Genomic DNA, 26,008 nt, shown 5'->3' on the forward strand with positions numbered 1-26,008 from the left:
TATGGTCTTAAAATGAGAAGTGAATAAACTCTGAGCACAGATGGAAACATGAAAGGGTTTGAGAGGATGCATCATTGGTAAGACAGAGATCAAGGAGTAAAAATAGATATGGTAACCCTAATATAAAAGATGATGCCTTTACACATGAACACAACAAGATGGAGTGAATCACCAACTTTTGGTCCAGGTAACAATGACACTACAATAGTAACAACATGTAACAAGTATAGTACCAGAAATGTAAATACAAGACAATCATTTCCTTTTGCTTCAGAAGAGATTTCTACATTTTAGTGAATTGAGTGTGTTTTATGGGCCTCATTCATCAATACCTTGTGGTTTTTTTTAACTTGTTTGTTGAAGTAAAGTCTAGAAAAATAATCAACATCATGATGTGACCTTAAATGTCCATGCATAGATTCTGTTCTCATTAAATAGGAAGTCTCAGTAACTACACACACATTTCAGAATGAAAAACAAAACTATGCAACTGTGTCTTTAGACATACATTGTTGAATTTAATTTAATTTAATTTAATTTAGGTCTTATTTGTTTGGACATCTGATCCAGAAATGAAAGTTTTTCAGACGTCAAACAGAGAACGTGTCTGCTCTGGCTATTCATGCAAGCCAATGCGGTCAAAGTCTCTGCAATCTCTCAGAGCTTGTGACGGATCCCTGCAGGTTTGACTCCTCAGAGGTTTTAAAATGACAGCATGCTTGGCTTAGCAACTTCTCCGTCTGAAGGCGTTGTTATGTATTCACATCACCTCTTCACTGTGTGAGCAAACACTACTACAATACATTCAAATCGTTGCCAGACACAACTTTCTGATCAACTGGTAGCGAGAAATCCTTCCAGTTCAGCTTTATTGTCACTGGAGGACAAATGAAAGCTTCACTTCCAAAATGTATTAAATCAACATGTCAAAACAAGAAATAATGTGTTTTAGTGATTGTTTTTTAAAGGTTCTCAACACTTTTACAGTCTCATGCAATGCAGTTTTCAGACATTGCTGCAAATGCATGAACGCCTTCTTTGGTCCCGTTTGTCTGATCTATTGTAGACTGTAACTGTAATATTCTCCTCTACACGCTTTTTATGTTTGTGGGAGTTTTCATGCTCAGCTGTTTCATAGCACAGTGCAGTGGGCATCAGAGTTTTGCCTCAGGTAATAAAAACGTTACACACATTACGAACTGTGGGGATGCTCAGTCTATCTGGGCAATTATTTTGAGATTAAAATGTGCACTCAATAAACAAGTTGCAAGTTTTATGTAATCACTAATACATTATGTGCAGTATTGCTTGTAATATGACATATTTTACAGCCCGTTGTCCACTTGTGGGTGTCATTCTGCCTGTGTTGGCGAAGATAAGTGTTGGGTATTTAATTCTATGTGGAAATTTTAAACTAATGTTTACCGGAGCCTGAGGGCTGCACTGCAGCGGCGCGTAATTTTTCCACATAAATGCAGTTGAGCTGGATGGAAAATCCCCATAATAAAGTGAAAAAAATAATAATTATTCACCTGCTTTGTGCTCTTCTGCCCCCCGGAAATGTCAAAAACAGATAATTACTCATCATGCAGTCAGTTTAAGAACATACATTTGCATATTGTCTATTTACTGGTATATTAACTTCAGTGGATTCAATTAATCTCAGCTTTTCAGTTCTTGAAGGTCAGTGCAAACATGGAGGCTAATTTCACAGTGAGAAATTAAACAATTTAAACAATTGATAACACATGCTTCCTTTATGGCATCAGTGTATTTCTAGAAGATAAAGAGCATTCATGGTATCTGTTCTCTGCAGCTAATGTAGCTATAGGCATTTGTCTGTTACAGGAAGGTCCTGCATGTGTCAGATCCTCCACAACAACAACAGCAAACAACGTTTATGTATCATAAGCTCTCAAGTGTCATGATGAAGTGCCTTTGAGCGAGACACTGGAACGAAGAGAACAGCTCAGATTAAATCACAGAGATTTACATGCTTTCTAGAGAATAGTCAAACATTCATACAGGCATACAGCAGTCATTCACAAACTGGGTTAACAAAGTGATGTAGGGGGTAAAATAATAATAAATATAATAAATCAAAAACAAAACATGATTTTGCAAAGAGCCTGACATTTTGAAACAGGGTTCACAGTCTGGACAGATCGCCAGTCCATCGCAGGGACAAACAACCATTCACTCTCACGCTCTATATTTAGAGTGTCCAATTTGCCTAAACCTTTGGAACCCGGAGAACCCGGAGACAACCCTACCTAGAACATCATTTACAAAAGTGACATTGAGAGGTAAGCTCATTAGACTTCCATTTAAAGAGTTCTTTTTGCAGCCATGGGAGTCGCCCCCCCCGGTGGCTATTCAATATATTCTTACTTCCTGGTTGGCTTCATGGAGCAAATTTAAGACTATTTTATTTACAGTTGTCTAAAGTGTCTCAAAGAATACAAAAACTTTCTCACACAGCCAATGGGTTCATGATTTCATTATGAGTTACTGTTGTTTTTTTGCTCCTCATTAAGATGCTTTTCAGCTGGAGGAAGGTTAAATTATCCAGCAGGGCTGCATTATTCAGCATTGAGGAATGTGCCATAAGATAATCAAAACAGAAAATTACCTTTTAATCAAGCGGTGGTAGAGTTAATCCATGCGTGACAGAACCTTGTCACAAGGTCAAACAAATGAATCTATGTAACACAGTGAAATACAATCTGTGAATGTGTGACTCACTTCCTCATTTAAAGGATTTTCATGGTGATATTAGAGAGCAGATTTCCAATGTCAAGTCCCTCTAAAAGTCAACACCTGCATTTAGGACTACAACTCTAAAGATGAGATATTAAAGGGACATTCTCAATGTACTTTAGTTTCATCCAAACCAAACTTTGGATCTTCATCCTTGGTTTTACAAGTATTTACATGTTAATATGAAAGGAGTTTACTAGGAAGACATAAAGTTAATATTTGGCTGAATGATTTCTGAATTCATCACATACCTTTGTGCACCAATCAGAGTTTAGCAACAATGTAACAACAGTCGTGTTGTTGGTTAATGTTTCAAGCTGCCGTTACAGTCACAATGTCAATTTGTCACTGAAGGAACAAAAATAAAGTATGTTTAGTAATCTATTGATACATAAATTGATAATCCAAACACTTTTCACTGTTTTTCCACTGTTAACAAAGTAGCTCCATCTAAATTTAATTTATTTGGTTAATGTTAAAGACAAACACAACCTAGAAAACATTAGCCATATTATATTAATGATTCCACAATGTCCCCTTCAATCCTTCTCATGTGTGCACTAATGGATCTGAAAAGTTGTCTGACCGGGAGCCAGTGTTTTGTGTGATGTGCTGTCCGTGGTGCTGAAATATTCTGCACCATGCTGCTTTAACGGCTGCCACCTTCTGCTCCCCTCCACTCTCAGACTCATTAGTTTATTCCCTGACTGCCATCTGACACACTCCAGTGATTAATATACATCTGTCTGTGCAAGCTGAGATGTGCATATGACTGAACCAGGCGACACGATTGCTGTTAACTTCCTGTTGGCAGTGAGACAGCTCTTCTCCATTTAGCCCAGTTCAAAATGGCACACACAGTAATCGAGTTAGATTTGGTGGAAACGAGTGTTAAAAGAGAAGATTTGTTCAATTCCATTTAGTTTTATTTGTATAGCAGCAAATCACAACTTACATTATCTCAGGGAATTTACATATTAAGGCCAAAACATCCAAATAGTTACACAATGAAAACATGTACCAGGGGTCAATGGTGTGAATAAAATAAAATAAAAAACTTCCTTTAAATAAACAGGAAGTAGTCTCTGAGAACCAGAATCAAAGATGTGCAGCCATCTGCCTCAGCCAGTAGGGGTGAAAGGAAAATAGGGGACAGAGGAGAGGTGGGGGAGAGAAGATATTAATCTGATAATGATTCCAGAAGAGTGTGAGAGATGGCTTCCAGCTGATGCACTTGAATAGTTTTTGTCATTATGACAGGTGAGACATGATTAACATGCCATGGGGGGGCATATATTTAATGCATGTTTGCAAATGTACTTTATTACTTATGTGATTAAATTAACAACCGCATTGAATGTTTCTCATATTACTTACAGGTTATTAAAATCTCTCTTCTGAATCTGATAGTAGACTCTTACATTATCAATAAGTCTTCAGACCAAGTCTTTGTGTCATGTATGCATCAATCATGATGGGCTCTGTAAAATGAAGAAATGTTATTACATTATTATAATACATATACACATTTCACTTTGTAGAGTCATTTGTAATAGGAGTGTTTCGACCATGTTGAACACTTTGCAGACAATTGATCAAGATTCAGATGAATTAATCCTTAATTATTCTGTGGAAAATAATGAAACACAATTACTGATATGACAGACACACTAGAGAATGCTCTCCTGTGTTGTCTGTGTGCCAGCTGTGAGATATAGTGATTCAGTCACATGGTCTTGATACTGTTACCAGAAATGGAGGGGGAAATATTTCTGCTAAAAATCTTCACTGATATAAATTATGTGGCAACAAAATAATGAGCAACATCTATCAAAGGAACCCCAACTAATCAGTCAACAAGAAGGACCAAATGGAAGACATCACAAATAATAATTAAAAAAAACAGCACACATTTGTTTGACCCACAATAATGAAGGATGTTAATGAATATGCGTCTTCATGCTGCTCATTAAAGACAACTGTGATATCCCCTTAACCCAAGGCAGCTCAAAGTGTAGCGCAGACTCGGCTCTTTTCGTCTCCCTTCGCCTTTCTTATTAACATTCCTCACTTGTGGGTGTGATGCCGAGAAGGATCTCAGGCGCGCCGAGCGGAGACGCGCAGTGTCCCTGTGCGTTTGGAGGAGTTATCAGCTGCTGGCAGGAGAGGAAACGACGACGAGGAGCGGAAGAGGAGGCAGCAGAGCCACGGTGCGGGTGACCATTCCTTCACTGCTGCTGCTGTCCTTTCATTACGAGCCACCTGCTGAAAAACGCTCCTCTGTTGCACATTATATTATCAGTATCCACGGGGTTTTTTTTTTAAAAAAGAAATTTTCTTCCCAAAGCTGAAGATCTGAAGATCTTCAATATGTGTCGGATCTAACACCTGCGGAGAGGACTATAAGGAATACCAGACTCCCTCCGTGGATGTGGACAAATAAACTGTGGACATGGAAAAGATAGTAAATTTATCCCTTTCAGTGCTGCTGGTGTTATGGGGTTGCGCGCTTGGAGGCTCGCCCAGTGTTCAGATTGGTATGTATCTGTGACTTGAAAACACGTAACATATAAAAAACACTTGGCTTGAAAAGCAAACACTCTGTGAAGAGAATTTGCTTGAATAGGTTTATTGTAGTCGGAGTGTAACTGGCATTTCTGTTCGGTTTTCAGGGGGACTCTTTCCAAGGGGCGCGGACCAAGAGTACAGCGCATTTCGGATAGGAATGGTTCAATTTGGCACTTCGGAATTCAGACTTACGCCTCACATTGACAATCTGGAAGTGGCGAACAGTTTTGCTGTTACCAATTGTTGTAAGTAAAATGCACGTCTCTCTCTCTCTCTCTTTGTTTTTTTAGTAGATTCCGTGTAAGGATCCATGTGATCCTGATTTATTGATGCCCATGTGACATATGAGTTTGGATAAAAGGCTACATTAGATACGCAGTTATGATGGAGATCACCTGAGCGGTTTAATCTATATTCTGTCAGCAGACTTATCGAGGACGTGCTGCTGAAAGAGCACCGTGTAGGCAGGGGGAAAGTTGGTTTCCACAGTAACAGTCACTCACATCCATCCCATTTTCATTCCATCAGATTCAAGCATCAATCAAGACTTCACTGCAAAAATATCGACCGCTATATCTATTCTGTCCATCCATCAGTCTTAACGATTTCCTTTTTTATTTCTTTCTTCTAAAGAGAATAAGGTCGAACAAGTGGGGGTGAGATAATTACACTTGAGTCCAATCTCCATCAACGAGTCATTTCTAAAGCTGCCCATTCACACTAAATCACTTTTCCAATTCCAAAATAAACCCCCAAAGGAGATTGAATCATTAAAAACTATCGCCACATTAAATCGATTATTCTGTGTTTTGAGAGGAAAGAAAAAAAAAAGAAAAACTTGCTGACGATGTCATGTCTTCTCTGAGCCCAGAAGGAGCGGTGCTCATTCATTGTTGGCTCCTTACAGACAGACACACAGACAGACAGACTCTTTATAACACCGGTACCGAGGGTTAATAACGTGTGGTGAAATAACAGTCGACGATGATTGACAGTTCCTTATAGAAAATAGGAAATAACAGCGTTTAAATCATCAGCTTTCCAAATCATGACAGCTTGTTCTCCACAGCCTTTTTTTCTGTTTTAGATCAGATGAATGGGATTGGATTGATGCCCTGTTTTGCACCATCAGGACCAGGATGCTGCTGTTGTCTTTTAAAACAGCTGCAAGCAAAATAGCTTTTAGTTCTACGGTCGCTATTTTTAATAGCCACAGCTCCCACATTTCATTAGGCGGTTGCCAGGCGACGACTCCTTCCAACAGTCCCCCTTAAACATAAATCAAACGCTTCTGATTGGTGCGCGCTTTGGCCCAATCGATTTTCATTACCATATAAAAGCTTCCTGCGTGGAGAGCTTCACAGTGCGCGTCCGACAGATCACAGCCGGAGTCATGCTCAACATACACATGTTACTCCGTGAACTGAGAGGAATTGTAAGCAGCAAGAACTGAAAATAATCTCCACATCAGGCACAAAGTTACCCAACATCTCGCTTTCATCGCTGTCTGTAATTAATCTGGGAGGAATCATAACTAGAAAATGAGTATGTAGGGTTTTTGTCAACCTCAGAGTCTTTCAATTAAATGAATTGTAATTAGTTTAACTGTAGTTAGTGTTCTGACTTTGCACGTGGTCCAGAGTGCAGAGGCGGGCACAGAGGTGGCATTTTTATGTGTCTTCTTTTCAAATGATGATGACAGATGGATGGTGTTTATGTAAAATTGGCTTATTCTTGTGTATATAAACAATTTAAGAAATGGAAAGATAAATAAATAAAATACAAGAAGCAAACTCGAGGAATGAATACTGCAATATACACAAATGTAACAAACATGCACCACAGCTATACAGAGAATACATAATAACCGATAACTGAAAGCAATGAACAGGAGAGAACGTCTCTGGTGACTGGTGAGGTGACAAACTGTGAGGCTGCTTCGCCGCCTCTTTGACAAAATAGCACTTTAAATACGGTAAGGTTTGCACATGCACCGTTAATGACTCTGAATGTGGAATGATGCGTCATGTATGGAACATGAACACTGGTGGTGTGTGCACATGAACTCTAACTCACTCTCCTCCAATTGACAACTTGAGTTAGACTCAGAGTCAGAAGCGGGGGAGCGTGGCTATTAGGTGAGGTCAGGAGGGGTTTGCTTTTGAGCCAGTAGATGGCAGCCTGCCTCCCAATCCACCACCATCTGTAATTATAGTGTATCACCGCCACTACTGTCAATCTGCCTTTTGTTTCATGAGACAGCAGTGGAGAATAAACGCAATACACAAGTGGAAGCTTTGAAAGCTGAGACTAAGATAGGGATCTGCTACTTTGACTGTGAAGAAGTGAAATCAGATGGAGTTTCCTGCTCAGTTTCCAGTAATTATGAAAACAAGCGAATAATGAGGAAAAAATGGAAACTTTTCACTAAAATAGAGTGCAGAAACTCACCGTTACATGGTTGCCCTGAGCAGATAACCAATTAAACTGTGTGTGTAGCACACGGCACTAAAACCATCAGCACCTATGAGATATTTGGTGTCTTCTGCTCATAGACTGTGCATAAAAGTAGTGATTGTCTTCTAGTTTGCCAGATGAGGCCAATCCAGAAGTAACAATATACTGAATAGTATATACACCTTGGGCGACCATGTGAAAATGAGCCCAAATTTCTCGATTCATGATGTCTGTTATTATTTTTCTAGGCGTTAATAGTTCAAACATGAGTTTTAGCCTCTTCTTCAATAGAACACAATGACAATTTTGTAAATGATGTTGCCATTTAGAGGTAAATACATGATAATGTACATGATGGTATATGAGTGGACTGTGGATTTCCAGTTTCAAATCAAGAATCTCAAGGCTCCAAAACAGACATTCACATTCTCATCAGTGACATCACAGATTCCCAACTTGCCATATTTTAGTTAGTTGTGTCAAAGTTTTGTTCCCTTTACTTGGTCTGATAAAGAATAATACCTTTGCACACGTTTAATGTTTTCGTATGATGGCGCATGATACAGCGCGGACGTGTTCTGAAGCGTATGGATCTGTGTCGCGCAGACGTATAACCCGCCGGTTGTACTTGCTCGGTGCAGCAGTGCACTCCATCAATGCAGTGTGTCAGAGACAGTGGGAGGCAGGGTGATGTATTTGTCCATCAATAACAGTTCATCTGGACAGTCCTGCATTTGCTGCCAAGACAAATGTGCGCGTGTGTGTTAGTGCGTCGCTATATCAGTGTGTTATCCGCCCAGTGCAATACATTTTGTTAAAAAAAAAGACACCACTGCGACACCTCAAGGTCATAAAACACCTCGCATATAAAACTAGTTGTATAGTATGCCCTCATGTTCCCACTTTGTTCAAAGCAAACTCTTCCCACTCTTCTGAGAGCAGCACAGGTCGGCACCAATCATCCAGCGATTTTAAAACTTCAAAGTTTTAGTTTGTCACGGTCGAATCACATCGTGCTGTAATTTCATGCACTCAACATCTCAGGGCCACATGCATCCGTTCATGCATCAAAAGCTTAAACCAACACTATTTTGTGCAGCGGAGCGCTGGCTATAGCCAATTTATTGTTCACACTAATTAAAATGTATTCGTCGCCATTTCAGGAGGAGCTGTGAAATATTAAATAGGCCTGGGAGCCGGCCGGTCAGAAAACGAGGCTAAAGAAGCCTCGGTGGATCTCATGCTTGCCCTGAATACAGCCCCCAATCAAGCCCTTATCACTCTGCTCTCAAAAAAAATTTAAACAAGGACTGAGATAACATAAGTCTCATATACCATAGCTTTGGTGGCTCAAATACATTTTTATCCACAAACTTTTGTCCTCAAACATTGGTAAATAGTTGATCTCAACACTCACTCACTACACAACTAATATTTTTAGCCCAAATTCAACCTTTAAGTCACAAGTTAATCGTATAAAACTGATGAGGCAAAGCTAAGTGTCTAATGATGGCTTGTGTTGTTTATTTTGGTTAGTTTTCACATGATAACAAATTGGTGACTTAGTGGATCATTTGAAATTCTATTTGGCACAAATACAACATTAATAGTTTACTGTACAGTGCAAAACAAAGCTGAGTAGTAAAGATGGTAATTTATTGTCCCTTTCTGACATTTTAAGTAAGGACAGGATGATGAAATATGGCATCTACAGTCTGGCATTCATCCTTTATATTTCAACTTAGCAACGCAGCATAGAAAACTGACTTCACAATAGATATTGTTTTTGTGTTCATTGTTTTTCATGAAGGTTTACATATTTTGTCATTCTTTTATTTTCACTTCTTTACATTTGCAAATAAAAAAAACATTATTAATTGAATAATCGTTATCGAAAAAAAACAAAAGTGTCCATGCAGAGCTGCACCACTGGCTTGGCTTTTCTTCCATATCTGCCGTCTAAAACCTAAAAACATCTCCTTCATTTTTCTTCAGCCTTCTATCAAACTATAAAAGCTTGTACGATGACAACAACATCAGCGCCAAGAGCGTCACTGTGGTCGAGGCAAAATCTATCAAAACAGTCAGGAGCTGCGTGTTGAGGTAGCCAGAATGATTATAGATCAGCTGTCTCTGCCATTTACACCACGTCACTGTTAGGATGAGTCGAAGGTTGTCTTTGGTTTTGTGAACATGAAGTGGTGACAGTGGAGACACGTGATTTATATAAACATCCTGGTCATGCTTACAGATACAGATATGTTGTTTCCCTTTATGGCCATTTAAGTAGCTTTAATTGTGCACAGTTTCCAGAGTTTTCAGCCACAATTGTTGATTTTCATCAGTAGACCGGGTCACGTTTGTCCAGAAACAAAACAAAACCAGAAGGTCAGGGGACTGTGGGTTTGGGACATTTACAGAACACTGTGTATAGTGTTGGGAGTAAAACTCCACACTGCCACCCGCTGATTATCAAACTGATAGATGAACAAAAGAAACTGGACTCCAGGAAACACAGAAAGACAACCAGAGGTGTGGACTCTCTGGGAACAAGAGAAGCGACTTTCCTTATAACCTCCCAGCCTTCCTTATTACCCTCAGCTGTGGCAGAACAACACAGGTGCAGGCAATAGCTGCTAATTAAGAGGAAACCCTGTCATCTTGTGTCTGGACTGTTGTCCACAACAGAAGTCTTAATAAAACGGCAAATTAAAATACAGTGGCGATGATTTTTTAAAATATATCAGAGAGAAAAAACTTATTATGATATTTAAATAAATACTGAATACTGAAAATCAAAGTTGAATAAATGGAGAGTGAGTGGTTGAATCTTTAACAACATCCAAACTTTGCTGGAGAAGCATTGAGGAGAATGTGTCCTTATCGTCATGGCGATTAAGATTTCATCTGGTTGCCTCTTACATGGTGTTCTTGTCAAACTTATCAAGATTTGATTATGAGTGGTTTATGCATGTGTGTGTGTGTGTGTGTGTGTGTGTGTGTGTGCTAAAAGAGCAACTCGGGTGAAACATAAGGAAATGATAGGAAATGATATGAAAATAAAACGGCACATGTACATAAGTGTTAACAGAGCAGGAGACCTGTGAGCAGACACAACTGTGCTTGTCCTTGTCCTTGTCCGTGTCCACTGTTGTAATGTTATGTCTCACTGAGCAAAATGCAAATGTGAGAGCGAGAGTGTTCTTTTCAAAAGGGCACGAGGACTCAGGCGAAAGGTGGACACAGCCAATTTCAACAGCTCTCTGCAGCCCTTTGCCATCTTTGACTGGTAGCATACTGAATTACCCCCACTACTTTATCCCGATACAGTTTCCCAGAGGCATTTCAAAGGTCCAGGCAAAGGGAATCTGGTAGGCTTTACATTGAACCAGATCACCCAACCCTTTAACATATTGGTGTAGCCTCTTATGCAGCTGCCAGTCATGCTTTCATCAGCAGATCATTTTTGGCTACATAACCAGCAACATTGTTCAGATTTGGTTTGACAGCTCACATTCTTACTCCGAGCGTCTCGGTGAGGCTACGTATTGTAGCATGAATTATAGCTCAGAGAAGCCGTGCCTTTATTGATCTCCCATAGGAGGAATTCAGGAACAGAAGCTATTGCAGCAAATTTGTCGGTGATATTAAGTTGGAGAGGATGTTGCACTCCTCCATTATTGTTTTATTTTCCTGTGCTAAAAATAGAAAAGAAATCTCACACAGTAAAGAGAACATTATAAAAAAACCTTTTAGGTCATAGTCACTGTTTAGTCCATGTGGGGAAGGGTGGACTCAGAAGTGTGAGGGACACTTTCTCAATAACAATTTACCTTTAGAGAGTAAATTGGATGGGTGTATTGAAGTGTGATAGTTCAGTTTTCTGCAATTACTTGAGGTTATGCACTCTGCAATTAGTGTTTTTAATGTTCTACTTGTGATTTGAACATGTGATTTTACCGTGCTGCTATTGCAGGTCGTTGACGGCAACACTCATGCACATGCATACAGGAAAAAAACTGCACGGATTCCAATATATAGCCATTCTCACTAATGTCACATGGCCAGTATGTGACATACTGAAGTAACACAAATCTGGAGAGATCAGATCGGACCACATCTATGGAGATGGTTTTGAGTCACTTCAGCCTGGTAATCTAACCGAAGCTTTAAAGAGTTTCCAAACACTTTGTAGTTACAGACTTACAGTAATCAGCTCTTGGTTCAGGCAGTCGCTATGCTACATGCTGCCGCCTCACGATGACTCACATAAACTTTGCCCACCTGCTCATGAATACATTCCCCTCCTGCTCGTTTTATTCAGCCATGTCTTTTAACCTAAACCCACTTTGTCCTCTTCATTTCGAGCTTTGGTCCACATCAGCCGTTCCTTTATATTATCAGCAGGTCTGTAAAGCACTGCCCGCTTTGCTTTTGTACTCTGGTAAGAACTCGTTCCCCGACGGTCTGTCTGCTTGAATAAAAAAGGCCTCATTTGGAGAGGAGCCAGAACATCTCAGCAGCTGTTGGCTCGTCAGACGATTTTTCAGTAATTGTACAGACGATTTTCCGCGCATCACATGTTAGTAGCACTGTTGCACGAAGCAGTGATACTGTTTTAGAAACATACTCCTGGGTAGCATGTTTGAATTTCCTCCAATAAAACCTCACATGGACATTCAAAGGAAGTGTGAGTGATTCACTATGTATGGCCACGATCTGTGGGTAGTTTCTGACCATCTCATAAATCAATAATGGAAGGATTCAGTGGAGTCTCGGAGGAGTTCAGAGGCTTAAGGATGTTTTCTTTCCCCTCTTACTTACCTGTAGAGGTATGTGAAAGGGGTCAAATGTTGATCTGTGGCTGAGACTCGTCAAAATAAGTGAATAGAATCTTAAAATCTTAAGATTTTGCAGTGAGTAGATGAATCAATAACAAAACAATATGGCAAATGGTTACCAAATTCAACACAACAGCACATAATGCTGATTTGAATGTTGCGTTACAGTACATGCATGGGTAAGAACAGTCCCTAACCCAGGGACTGACCACAAGCAACATACCATTAATGGACAATGACTTGCAACAAATCTGTGTCAGCGCGCGAGATTCACGCATGACAGGTATCTAACAGAGTCTGACACACAACAACTTCTATTCAGTCGTGTTCACAGTGGGGCAACAGTCGGCAGTCAGACTGTAATGATGCAGCAAGGAAATGGCAACTCCAGACTGTTCCTGACTGTCTGCTCCTATTTCCCCTGTTTTAACACTGTCAGGCTACAGTTAGACAAGAAACTGCTGCTGCTGTAGTTGACAGGAGTGAGGTTGCTCATATACCGGTCGGTTAACAGTGTTTCGCTTATAAAGTGGACACCCACAGGTCACTATGGCGATGAAGTCCTGCACTAACATTTAAAGATTGAAGGTCTTGTATCTCATTGAGTCTGTACATCTCCCCTCCTGTGGTAAAACAGCAGGGGAAACACTAGGGGAAACGGAGGGCAGCTGCCTCCATTTGCACACCAGAAGGACATTATACAGTAATTATACAGCAATAGCCAGTTTAATACCTCTAAATCCTGACATTTTATTTTCTTTATGCTCTGCTCTATTTGTCGGATTGTTGTCGGATATATAACCTTAAATGCAACTACATAATTTGTCATTTTCTGAATCTTGTTTTGTCATAAATCAAAGTATGGTATTCATTTAAAACATTAAGATCATGAAAGTTGATTGAAAACATAAACATGTCATGACAGTGTGTATGCAAATATGTCCTGGTTTAGAAAGTGAAGCCAATACGTAAGTGCATGGAATTGGTCTTCTCGTGAATGGGCATCATTCTTGTTACAATGACACAATGACCACACATCTAACTTTCTCAGTTATGGTTCCATTTTGAGTTAAATAGATAAACATAATGGAAGCCACCAAACTGCAAAAGAGCATTCCCAAAAATCAATGTGTGACATGAAGAGGGGTTGACATTCGAATGGGGCTTAACTACAGGTAATAACCTGCTTTCATTGACAATTCATGGGATTGATTGTTTTACAACACGGGCACTGTCTATTCTGCTCTAACATTCATCATGATTCCATTTACTGTTCTAATATTTGACTCATGATCAATAACTTGATCAGCCAAGGAGAGTGACTGCATCACTATCCCTGTTGCATATAAGGCGTTATTACCCTTCTACACTTCTATCGTGTGAGACGGTTCTGTGTTTTACCACCGTAATGGCTCCTGTTTTTGTCGTGTTTGCAGTAAAACAACATTCTGTTGTTGTCAAAAACAAGAGAGTCACATTTGCATAGAAATCCTCTGCAGAAACAGAGGCATCAAATCCCATGAGGGGGCTGCAGCAGATAAGTCCATCTTAATTTTTAATGCTCCCTTTATTCCATGAAAACCCTCTGGAAGGTCAGAAGCCCGTTTTCTTCCTTTTGAAGTTGGAATATTTTTTGTAATCTCTGTCGTTTTCTATGATCCTTTTCAACGGCACTGATTCAAGGTGTGTAAACTGTGGCAAAGACACAATGTCAAAACTGTTTTAAATAGCACAGGGAGGGATTTTGAAGCCATTGTCGAGGGTGCAGTCTTTTTCACGCTAATGTTTGTGTGATCTTCTCTCTCCGACGTCCTTGTACAGCACATTTAATTGTTGGATCTTTTATATGCACAGTATAAACTTTGAGTAGTCTTTGAACATTTTAGCCTAATGTCTTCATGTAAATAGTTAAAACTACATCACATCATTCAGCAGTTTTAAATGATGTTTTCCCAACTTCCTCATGTTATTTTCATTAAGCTTCTTATTCTGCAGTAGTTCTAAGTGCTTTCAAGTTACCACGAGTGCACCAGTGTCTCTCGATGAAGCCTTTCATCAGCATATAAGAGCATAATCTCTCATTTTCCTTAGATTTTGAACTTGAACGCTGATGATTTTGACTCCATTGTTCATAGCGAGGCTCTTTGTTAGAAGCATAGACAATGAACGCTGTGTTGTGTTCATTGTACCTTGTTGACAGTACGTGATAATTAGTGCAGAATTTACCCTGTAAGCTGCCTAAATTAATGACTGTCGTTTTATATTGACCTTGTCAATAAATTCAAAAAGGGGAATCCTTATCTCACTAGGGATTTGTGTTAAGTTGACTACATTATTTAACAAATGTAATACCTTTTTCATCTCCTCTGCCCATGTTATGAAAGATAAATGATAGATGCATACTTCATAGAGAGAGAGCGAGGGATGAATCAAAGGATGAAGACAAAGGGGGGAGTGTAAGCTGAGAGGTGAGCTTTCATTGATGGCACATGTGGATGTTCTAATTAGAGAGAGAGGAAAAGGGTAAAAAAAACAACAACCTGGAAAGGATAAGAAGAACAAAGATAATCAGTGCACATAAACACTGAAACCCAACATATTAGGATTGGGTTCACTGGTGTTATTTGAACAGGGTCCATCAAGCACAGCATTGTCTGTTAACGTCTCTTTTCTTTGCTTCACTTCTTCGAGTTTGATCCCCGTATTCCTCTTTAGCAAACACGTTCAGTCTGGTTGCTATGGCAGCTGCTCCCTCAGAAGCTGGATGAACTCAGAACTAATTTTGCTCTGGCAGGTTCCAGGATCATTAGAACATAGAGCAGCAGCTTCGAGCTCTTGCTTTGGTATTTCCACTAAAGGTCAGGGGACACAAAATATTTTGTTATTACAGGAGGCAGATGGAATTTGAACAGCGTAGCCGCTTGTGATGTATGGGTCAGCTTTGCACAATCAATAAGGCCAAATAATTCCGTGTTGTGCTTCATGGGATGAATTACTTTGCCGTGGACAAAGCAGAGCAGTGCTTCCCTCTTTTCTACTGCAACGAAGCCACAAATTAGATCAAGGCATCTTGTGAAATCTCTTTGTAAGAAGACCAGTGACTTAACCAGGTTTCTCCTACGCGATCAATACCAGTTTGTCTTTGAACTATCCGGTCTGCTTAAGCATGTGCATAATATATGCTGCAGAACGCTCCAATTAGTGCTTAGAACAGGTCTTACTTGGATGAGTATTTATTTTGAGATGTTTGTAACCCCAGACCTCTGTATCCTGTAGTGAAACATTTTGTTGTGTAACAGACTTGACCATGAGTACAAAAGTTACATTTTGTACTATTCTTTGATAAATATTCTAAAATAAATAATATTACAGTGATTTTACCAACTAAATGACATGTGTTATATTGATAAAATCAGCTTCTTCATGTAATCTATAGCAGCTAAATGGAACTCAGTCATCATTAATTGAATTATTTGCACCTACTTGTTGTGCTTTGTCATCTACAAACATCTATCTCTACATGCTGTCTGTTAATCACATGACTATCTGTTGCAGTGTTTCCCAGGGGAAGCCTGCTCTCTGGCCCGCTCCAACACACCTGATTTAAACAGTCAGCTCGTTATGGAGCTCTGCAGAAGCCTGATCACGAGCCATCATTTGAATCAGGTGTGTTGGAGCAGGAGCAACATCTAAAACCTCCAGGCCAGGGTTCACTCGACAGGCTCCAGACTTCATGTTTCAGGTGAATTACTTTGGTGGGACGTTGATATCGGTTATATAAGAGATCTAGGTTGAAATGTGACAGAAACGTCGCTGAAGGAGCCACAATGTGAATGTGTTTATTGCACTCGTTAAAGAAGGTGGTTGAAAAGGCTGAGAAAACCCATTTAACTTCTTAGTGGGAATGAGCTTGACATTCATAGATCCTACACAAAAACGACTGATTGCATCTTTTTGTTTGAGGTTTCTATAGAACTCAAGCTGAGAAATCACAGTTCCATACATTTTCAACAACTAAATACCATCATTTAACGTTCAGTACATTGGTGGTTTAGTGGCAACTGCCATAGCAACAAGAAAAGTAGTGATTCTTCCTGGTCAGGATCTGGTGTAGATCTGATGAGCTGTTTCTTAAGCTCCCCATGGAGTCACGTCCCCCTCCTTTTTAGATACATGCGAGCACATTCAGGAGTGCATAGAAAACAAGAAGAAGCAGAGCTGAAATGATGACTTGGTCATTGTGGTGGCCACATACCAAGCCTTACATAGAGAGCATTATAGAGCGCATTCATCAGATTCTGCTCCTCAGAAACCTACATTCTTCATCCACGGCCGACTGAAAGCCTCCAGGAAACAGGTCAGTGAACAAAATATCGAGGGAGAAAGAAAGGAGACAGAGGGAGGAGAAGGGAGGAGAAGGGAGGAGGAGAGTCAGACGTTGATAAGAACTGAGCAGCACTGTTCTTCCCGAGACCAGCTGCCGGAAGAGCAGCTCAAAGGCAGACAAAAACACTTCCCAGTGTGCCTCACTGGCCCACAGTGACACCTCCCAGAAGTCTTCCTGTCGGCCACTCAAGAGCGTGACTGCGCGTCGTCACCCAGGCAACAGCATTCAGCACTGTCCTCTGCATACACACGCCCCAATCTGCCAATGAAAAAATAATAATTAGCACAAGGTTTTCACAAGTTGGGTTTAATCAAACGTTAAAGGACATAAACATTTTAGAACCCTTTACATTTTCAGGGCAGTTTCTACATGTAGTATTTATGGTAACTTTATTCTTTTGCTTTCAAGAAGAAGGAAAAAAACTACAACTACATACAATGATGTGTTGAGGTGATTATATTCTGGAGGAGGGAAGATAGAACATGGCTGAGATATGTTACCCTGGCAACCGTCTACAGAGGGAATGAAACCAGATCGTGCCTTTATGGTGCTGCAGACAAAGCCATTAAAATGCTGTGTGCGCTCCATAAATTTGATAAGGTTATTAATAAATATTTTGCGTTGCTAAGTGTTGCAGGTTCCAGCCTCACTGAACACACTCAGTCTTTCATAATCTGGTGGAAATCCTGTGAATATAGGAATTCAGCTGGTGCCTGAAGAATGTTTTGATAGAGGCACATAAAGAAAAAGATGAAAATGATCTCTGTTCATTTTACTTTAGATAAACAGGAGGCGTAGACACACCTCGCATCCTTGGAACGCTGTGGAATGAAAACAGGAATAGGGCTCAGGAGGTTGCTCTCTTACCAGAAGGTCAGCAGTTTGATCCCCAGCTCCCCCCAGTCCACGTGTTGCCCAAGTGTCCTTGGGCAAGACCCTGAAGCTGAAATTGCTTTTGACACATGTGTCAGCAATGTGTGAATGATGTGTATAAGTAAGAGCGAGTGGAAAAGCATTGATTTACAGTGACTTACTGTTTATAATGTCCACAGGGATTCTGGCGATTAGATATAACGCTCATGACAAAAGCTCCGTCCGCTGTTTTAATGATGATCCGTTACATGTTTTGTAAGTTGTAGAATGAATGTAGTCCTGACAAAGACCCTTGCACTTATTTTCAAATTATTTAGCTGTTAGAATAAAACTCGCAGTCCCTCAGTGTGTTTTGGATAACAATGACTTGGACGAATGGAAATCTACACAGACATTGGAGTTAAAGCTTTTTAAGTACTTTCATTATGCTATTTTGTTTGGAGGGCCTGAGCAAGAATTCAGATTCTCTTTATTTGCACTTTGGATGTCACTTGAGCAACCGCTTTAATCTCCCCTTTGATACATACAGTATACCGGCTATCCCATTACCTTGCATGCTTTGAGTTGTAATTGGATTTCTACAAAATGATTTGCTTTAAGAACTATGTTGGTGCACATCCAGTCTACTCAAAGTCCATCAATTTGTGATTATAAGTTGAATAAAGTAGGTTTTACTGGAGCAGATCTGGCAATTTGAGTCTATAACGCGAGTAACTTGGACTCTAGTAGTTGTTTCATCACCAATGCTGCATGTGATGTTTTAACACGGGTAAAGCGTTTAGTCAGTCCAGGTTTTGGGAGGTAAACTGCACAAGGTCAACGTCTACCCTTGCAGTAACTACATCAGTGACACATCAGGTACACAGTTTGTCTATTAAATATCAGATATTTTGTCCACTCCTGGTGTAAAGGATTATACGGCTGATTATACAGCATGTTCTGTCAAACCTTAACTATACATTTATAAACTTGTTTTAGCAGTTGTTTTGTTGAGTCCCTTTAAATATTACTGTCTGTCTCTGCCATTACGCCAGTGCACCCTGGAAATAGGAATACATTGACGACTTTTATCATAATCCTCCTCAGCAGCTGTACTTCAAATCCATTCCCGTGTAGCTAACTCCCCGACTGAGAACATTTTACAGACATGACTTTTATTATCATTTTTATTGTAATTGAAGCTAATTGTAAATGTCTGGGTTTTGAGTACCACATTCATTGTTTTCTTGCACGTTCAGTATTTGATTTAGTAATAATGTAATAACAGTTCTGCGGTGGTGGAGATGCCTTTAGTGCCACGGTGGCGAAAATGAGACCAGCTAATTGGGACAGCTATATATATTTCACAGGGTAAAACCTTCTCTTTGGAAGGTGAAAGTCAGAGCCAGAGTCACTGCTGCGGCAGATTTAACATCGTCACGGTAATGAGCTGCTTTAGATTCTTCTGATCACCTCATACTGTGTAACGAACGAGCGCCCATGCATTATAAATATACCAAAAACTATCTAAACCTAAGTCAAGTCTATTAACAAAAGCAACCTCAGGGTTTTATTGACCTCAAATGCACCAGGTAACATAAGCATAATTGGGCCTCACCTTGTTCCACTTATACACACATCCTGTATCATTTCAAATTAAAAGCCCCTAAAGCATTTCAGTGGACACACATATTTACTTCCAATAAAAGTGTAATTGAAGATGTGTTGATGTAAAGTGCTGACATTATTTTAAAGACAGTACAGTAAAAAGGATCACGGCAGTTTGCTCTTTATCTTCAGAGAACTGTGTATTCTTGTTCACAGGCTCATTTCTGTCACATTTCTGGTTTGTAGATGAAAGAATTAAACATTTTCAAAAGGGATTTAGTGCAAAACCAGCTCACACACTGATAACCAAACATGGACGAATCACACACAAGCACATGCACACACACAACCAGTGTTATGCACTGTGCACTATTGTCTGTAACAACAATGTTAGGATTACATATTCCCCAAATCACGAGTGTGTTTATCTTACCCAAACATTCCCCAGATTAAGGAAACTGGATTTTTTTTCCCCCATTTAATCTTGTTCAACAGAAAAATGTAAAATTCACGGCACCATTTACAGACTTAACACCTAAAATATTCAAACGCCGGTTTAGAGTTTTGCTTACGGTGCCAAATTAGGATGACCTCCTCAACACCAGGAAAAATAAAGTTACCCAGGCTTTAAGCTCTTTCTCTCTGCTCATGTGGTGATTTCTGAAAACTCCCTGGTTTCATTGAAAAGCAGTCAAATGTGACAGAGGCTTAATGGCTTTTCCCCCCCAACAATCCTCACTGTTTCTAGGAGTTACAGTTTGTGCCTGGCTTTTCTTCTGTAATTAAACATTTCTCAGTTCCTTCTTGAACGAGCACATGTTGATGTCTCACCCATTTGATACAAAAACAAAACAAAACCTATTGCTCGTTATTCTTTTGTTGTCGCACTCCACAGCAAACAGAATCTTGGAACTGCGGTTGTATGGAGAAAATGATTATAGATTATCATATTTGGTAATAATAATGTGCTCAGATTATTTGCTTTGGCATAAACTGTGGCACAGTTGTGGGAATATCCAGTCTCTTAGCACGAGCTCAGATAGTTTTAATCCCAGGCAAACTTTGAGAATTATCAGCAAAGAGAAACTCTGTAACTGTATGAGCTTGAGGGGCCGGCAGTTCTGTTTTGCGATGCCACAAAAGGACCATATTTGTTTTAAATCTTTTAAAAAAAACAAATGTTAGCTTTCGTCGGCATAGAGCGTTACAAGTCTCATCTTTGTTGTGCGTTGCAACAAGGAAATCAAGGACAAGTCGTCAAGTCTGACACAAAGGATATGGAACAATGGATATTCAACATTTTTGTATGGAATTATAATGTTGCAGCATTATTAGTATTAGTAGTATTTCCATTATTTTTAATGAAAAAATGGAAGAGAAGAAAGATAACACTCATTATTTTTTTTTTTTTTTGAATAACCAGTCTTCTAGTTTTCAGAGCTGCTTATGATGGCCATATTTTTATTTTTTAGACAAAAGGATATAAAATCTGGTCAGTTCAGGGTCATAAATGCACAGATCGGTGGTGTCTTGTTGTGTTTTGTTGTTGTAAAGAGAAGGGCTAATGAGGCTAAAGAGTGTATCACCATTCAACACTTTAGGTTCATTCAAAAGTCAATACATCAATAACTGTGGCTGAAAATGTGCTGCAGGGAAAGTTATACTTCATTTACAAAGGATGAGGGGAATAGATGATCGAAGTATGTTATTTTGCTTCGTTAAAGTGATAAATCGGTTGTGATGTAAAGGGCAAATGATGCTGAATGGAGGTTGACCTGTGTAACCTATGGTCCGACAAATTAGCACAACATTTTCTTGTTTTTTTCACTCATTTATCGTTTTCAGTCGTGCGCTTCAGACTCTGCACAGTGCAATAAGCTACTAACCATGAACAGAGCGTCGTGACTTGTAACCTAACCCGATGTATCTGTGTCTTCGCTGAATTGTATAAAATCATTTTCCAGTGAGATTGAGACAGTTAACAGATGATACAGTTTCTGTTTGTCCCCATTTAAGATCAGTGAAGTCTGGTCCCTCTGTGGCCAGGAACAGTGCCAGACGCTGATGGATCACCATGAGTAAAAGTCGATGTGGCCGGTTGAGAATTTGGAAGCACATGAATATTGGCAGTAGATGAAACCTGGCCTTCCCTCCTCCTACGCTTATTTTGCCTTGTTGTTGATTATCTCTGCGTGTTCTGGAACTTTGAGGCATGAAAAGGCAGCAGAGGCTGAAGTATAGCCTCGAGGATGGGAAAGGCTGGCTTTTGATTAAAGGGTGAATGTTTTGAAGACTTCAGACAGGATAGAAAACTCAAGTTTAAAGTTAATGTGTAACAAACTCTTTGATTTAAAGAAAATCACTTTTTGTACATTGTGTCACTTGGTACACAACAGTTATAACATAATTGGTATGTAACATAGTAAGGCCAAAACCTTGTTTCTTCTTTTATGCCAAATTGTCTATATTTTGTCTTTATTATCCACGAATAGTTGGATGTGAGGATGTGGAAGTGAGGAATTAACAGAAGTAGCATTACCGTCCTCAGTGTTGTAACTGGGCCATTGTCTTTGCAGAAAAACTGAAACTTGTATACATGAGACAGCGCGGTGGTCAGAATGACTATTCAACATCACTCCTCTGAAGTCTCTAAACCTGAGTTTTAGTCAAATTGAATTTCCTAAGGTTCATATTAGTTGTATAGTGTAGTAAGGCAGAATGTTAATTTGCCAAAGGACAACGTTTAATGAGCCTCTGTTAATAGTAACCCAACGTTTCATGAAGGAAACAAGAAAACGGCTGCGAGTACATTTCCAAATTGTCACATCCTAACACAAAGACCATAGAGCAAACCCTCAGTGTGAATTTGTTAACACCCTATCCTGACTCCCATGTTGCCAAAGCCATAACAGACGTTCTTTCTACCCCCAAAATGTCTTAATGTTTTCAGTTTATCAAGGATTGTTGCCACTGCTGAAATGGCACGGAGCCTAAAGTGCTTACACCAATCCAGTTCATATCCAAGGTTTGGATTCCACTTCCCTTTGTCAGCAAGTCATCCCAGTTACATCTGTGGAGGAGGAAATGACTCATTAGATGAATTACTTTGGAGGGGCACATATGTCCAAGTCAATAAGCCTGATTAACTTACATTTGATCAATACACATTTACAAGTAACATGCCAATCTGCTGACCCAGATACTGTGTTTGAGAAAAAGCCTGCAGTCGTAGGATTACTCCGACTTTTAGGGCTGTGTTTACCAGCAGTCCACAGTTCCAGTTCCTGGTCTCTGCATAATCAATGTTAGAGGCCAGCAAAGGTGCTGCATGTGCACAAGTATGGATCGTGAATGATTGAACAAATGGGATTTTGCAAAGTCAACAGTATGACGGTGTGTAATGGAAATAAACCTGCCCTCGCACATGCTGGGTGCATATAGCAATGTGATTGGTAGTCACACAGAGATTAGAATAATGTTCATCCTCAACCTAAGAACTCCCGCTCTTGTGATTTATATCATCTTTGCAGTAAAAGTCAGTGTAAACTCTCGTTAAGTCAGCAATTTCATCGAGACAGTTCTCTTATTCAAATGAAAAGGAAACATAGCACAATACAAAAACAAAGTAACGTACATGACATGATGATACACTATTACGTACGCAGATGACTTTTGTGTGATTATCACGTAGACAACTGGCGTCATTTAATGAATTTAATTCCGATATTCTTTAAAACCCTGGCCCAGAGGCTGAGAGATAGTAAAAACAATGTATATAGAGAATCAATATGAAAATGGATGATGTGATTTTTCTGATTGCAATTACATTGTGCACTCAGTTTAGTTCAGCGTATGTTGCAAATTGTGATTAGGTCAGGTAGATAAGAATTGGTGAGCGTGCAACTACAGTGGCCTTCACATTCTACAGAGGATGTTGTTTGTCTTTTGAATTAAAAGTAATAAGCTTCCGCTTCAAAAATCAAGTTGCATGCTTCTGCTTGCTGTGTCCCTGTAGGGTTGTAGAAAGATATGAATGCTTAATACTTTAAAACGGTCAGTCAAATGCGGTTTAAGGTGGTTATACACTGGACCTTTATCCAGCATAAATGTACAATGGAGGTATCTGAGCACTATCCCATAGCATTCCACATATGCTCATCCCCGTGTTTTTCATATGAGAAGCCTGGAATGGTTTTCTCAGTGGAGAAGTTAAAAAGAAGACATGGTATAGGCACTGATGAATATTCTATATGAAGAATTAATGTACTGCTCTGGTGAATTCCTCAACGCCACTTATTTTCACGGCGTCTCATAAAAGTTTTACCTAGCGACTGGTGTTCAGTGGATCTTTTACTGTTGAGTACAAGCATTCCCTGTGCAGACGTTACAGGAAGCTCTTCCATTAATCAGCGGAAACCGAAACTGGAAAAAGATGTCCCTCAACAGCTGTATGTTGCACTAATGTGCACTAAAGGATGCCAATGAAGGTCTTTTATGCGTGCATTGTTATGAGTTATGGCGAGTGTGTTGAGACCTTCACACTCTAACGCATCCTAACCCTGTCCTCTGCTTTCAGTCTGTTCACAGTTCTCGAGAGGAGTGTACGCCATTTTTGGATTCTACGACAAAAAGTCCGTCAACACCATCACGTCATTTTGTGGGACGCTCCATGTCTCCTTCATCACGCCCAGCTTCCCTCTGGACGGGAATCAGCAGTTCATCATCCAAATGAGGCCCGATATCAAGGGGCCCCTCCTCAGTCTTATCGAGTACTACAAGTGGGACAAGTTCGCCTACCTGTATGACAGCGATCGAGGTAAGATGCGAACACATGATACTTTTGAAAGAATGACTCGGGCTCTGAATCAGCAGCAAAATAGAAGCTGTTTAGATGTTTAGCTTGAGGACTGAACTGGGAGAATTTGGCTAAAATGACTTACAATAACTTTATTATAATGATGTAATATGTATGCAGTAGAATATTGAACATTTTAAAGTCTTGTTGAGGTTGACGTTGTCTGAGCAGTCATGTGACAAGTTGAGACAATCAAAGGTAGTGAATAATGTGTCCCGACTGGTGATTCTCTGGTCAGTGTTAACAACCATCTGTCTGTGATGGAACTGCCTTCATCAGTCTGCTCATTAAAACACACGCACAGCAATGTTCTCCCTTTTTATGGGCTGTACGTGCACACCTGTAATTACAATCCTGGATAAGATCAGAGTATGAATTTCTGCAAGGAAGTCAAAACTGAAAAATGATCCCATCTGTGAATCTAATATCCAGACTTATTATTATAATTATATTCAAATCTATTCTTTTTCTACTCTCTGATCCCCTACATCGATGATTATTCTATTCAACACTGATAATGCTGAATAATGTTAGACTTTTTAGTGCAGCTTTCTCTTCATTGTCGCCATTGTTAGACAATGGATTGCACTGCTTTTTCTTTTTAGAGAAACTGAGAGAATGTCTGCATATCACACACTGTAAATCATTCCATAAAAAAAAGGTAACACAGTTGTTTCCTCTGTGTGATCGCACTTTGCTTTGTCATTCTAAGTCATACCATTGTCTGCTAATTAAGATCTGGTGACGTGTACCCTCGGAGGATAACACTGCCTCCTGCAGCACAGAGGGACTATCTGGGGCTTAAAAGGAAGATCTCCTGCTCAGATAGAGTTTCTTTCTATTTTAATACGGTTACTGCAATGAAAGAATATAATTAAGACCTCAACGGAATCTAGTTACAGTGGAATAATAGTATCAACTCCTATCTTCTTGCCTAACAAAGGGATGTTTGGCTTTCACGTTAAATACTTAAGTACCTCCCCTTTTTTAGGCTCCATCTCTAGAAGGAAAAGCATTGACGGTTTTTATTGTTACCTTGTAGGAAAGGGGAGCTTTGGAATCACTTAAGAAAGTAATGTGTGAAAAGACTGAATGATACAGTACCTAGTACCATACTCTTCTTCCATTCCCCCCACGTTTCTTTCTCTCTTATTGCCTTACAGAGGGATGCTTCGGGTTGCTTTTTATGCAAACACAAAGAGTTGGATATGGATTGCATAACAAATAATATCAAACCTGAGTGATACCGCGTGAATTCCCAACAAGAATATTTAAATAAGGTTATAGGAAGTGAGTAAAGCTTAGAGAATCTGGATTTCCCCTGTTGATACACTAGTGTTTTAGACAGTGTAGTGCTAAAACTCTCTGCCTTCATCACATACACCCTTTCCCCCTCTCATTTACATACTCCTCAGCCATCTATAGTACATCCCCCCACCAACGTCACCCAGCCTCACATCTCCATCCACATACTCGTCTTTCTCTACCTCTGCTAAGTCTGCCCTCTGACTGACAGCTCAGTCTTCTCAGAGATCAGGTACCAGGTTTCCACCAGCTGGCTCCGACTGTCCTCATGCTGACCCGCTGTCGCTACTGTACGTTTGCGATGGCACTTAAGAGTCTGTCGTGCATATTTCAACATCGCATGACTGTCTAATTAGGTCAGTGTGATCCACCACT

At 39.8% G+C, this 26,008-nt stretch overlaps 1 protein-coding gene across 5 annotated transcripts in view; it reads left to right on the forward strand.

The window, feature by feature from the left end:
* The first annotated feature begins 4,829 nt into the window (after positions 1-4,829).
* gria2b (glutamate receptor, ionotropic, AMPA 2b) overlaps positions 4,830-26,008 on the forward strand; it is a 38,012-nt gene continuing 16,833 nt past the window's right edge. For 2 of the 5 annotated variants that reach the window (XM_058648993.1, XM_058648991.1), the window contains exons 1-3: positions 4,831-5,297; positions 5,433-5,573; positions 24,050-24,289. In XM_058648993.1, coding sequence (XP_058504976.1) covers positions 5,213-5,297; positions 5,433-5,573; positions 24,050-24,289 — 466 coding nt within the window. In that variant the 5' untranslated portion in view covers positions 4,831-5,212. Of the gene's footprint in view, positions 5,298-5,432; positions 5,574-24,049; positions 24,290-26,008 lie in introns of all 5 variants that reach the window. The other 3 variants (XM_058648992.1, XM_058648990.1, XM_058648989.1) reach the window with 3 other exon arrangements.

This window comes from Solea solea, chromosome 14 (assembly GCF_958295425.1).
Source record: "Solea solea chromosome 14, fSolSol10.1, whole genome shotgun sequence".
NCBI lineage: Eukaryota > Metazoa > Chordata > Actinopteri > Pleuronectiformes > Soleidae > Solea > Solea solea.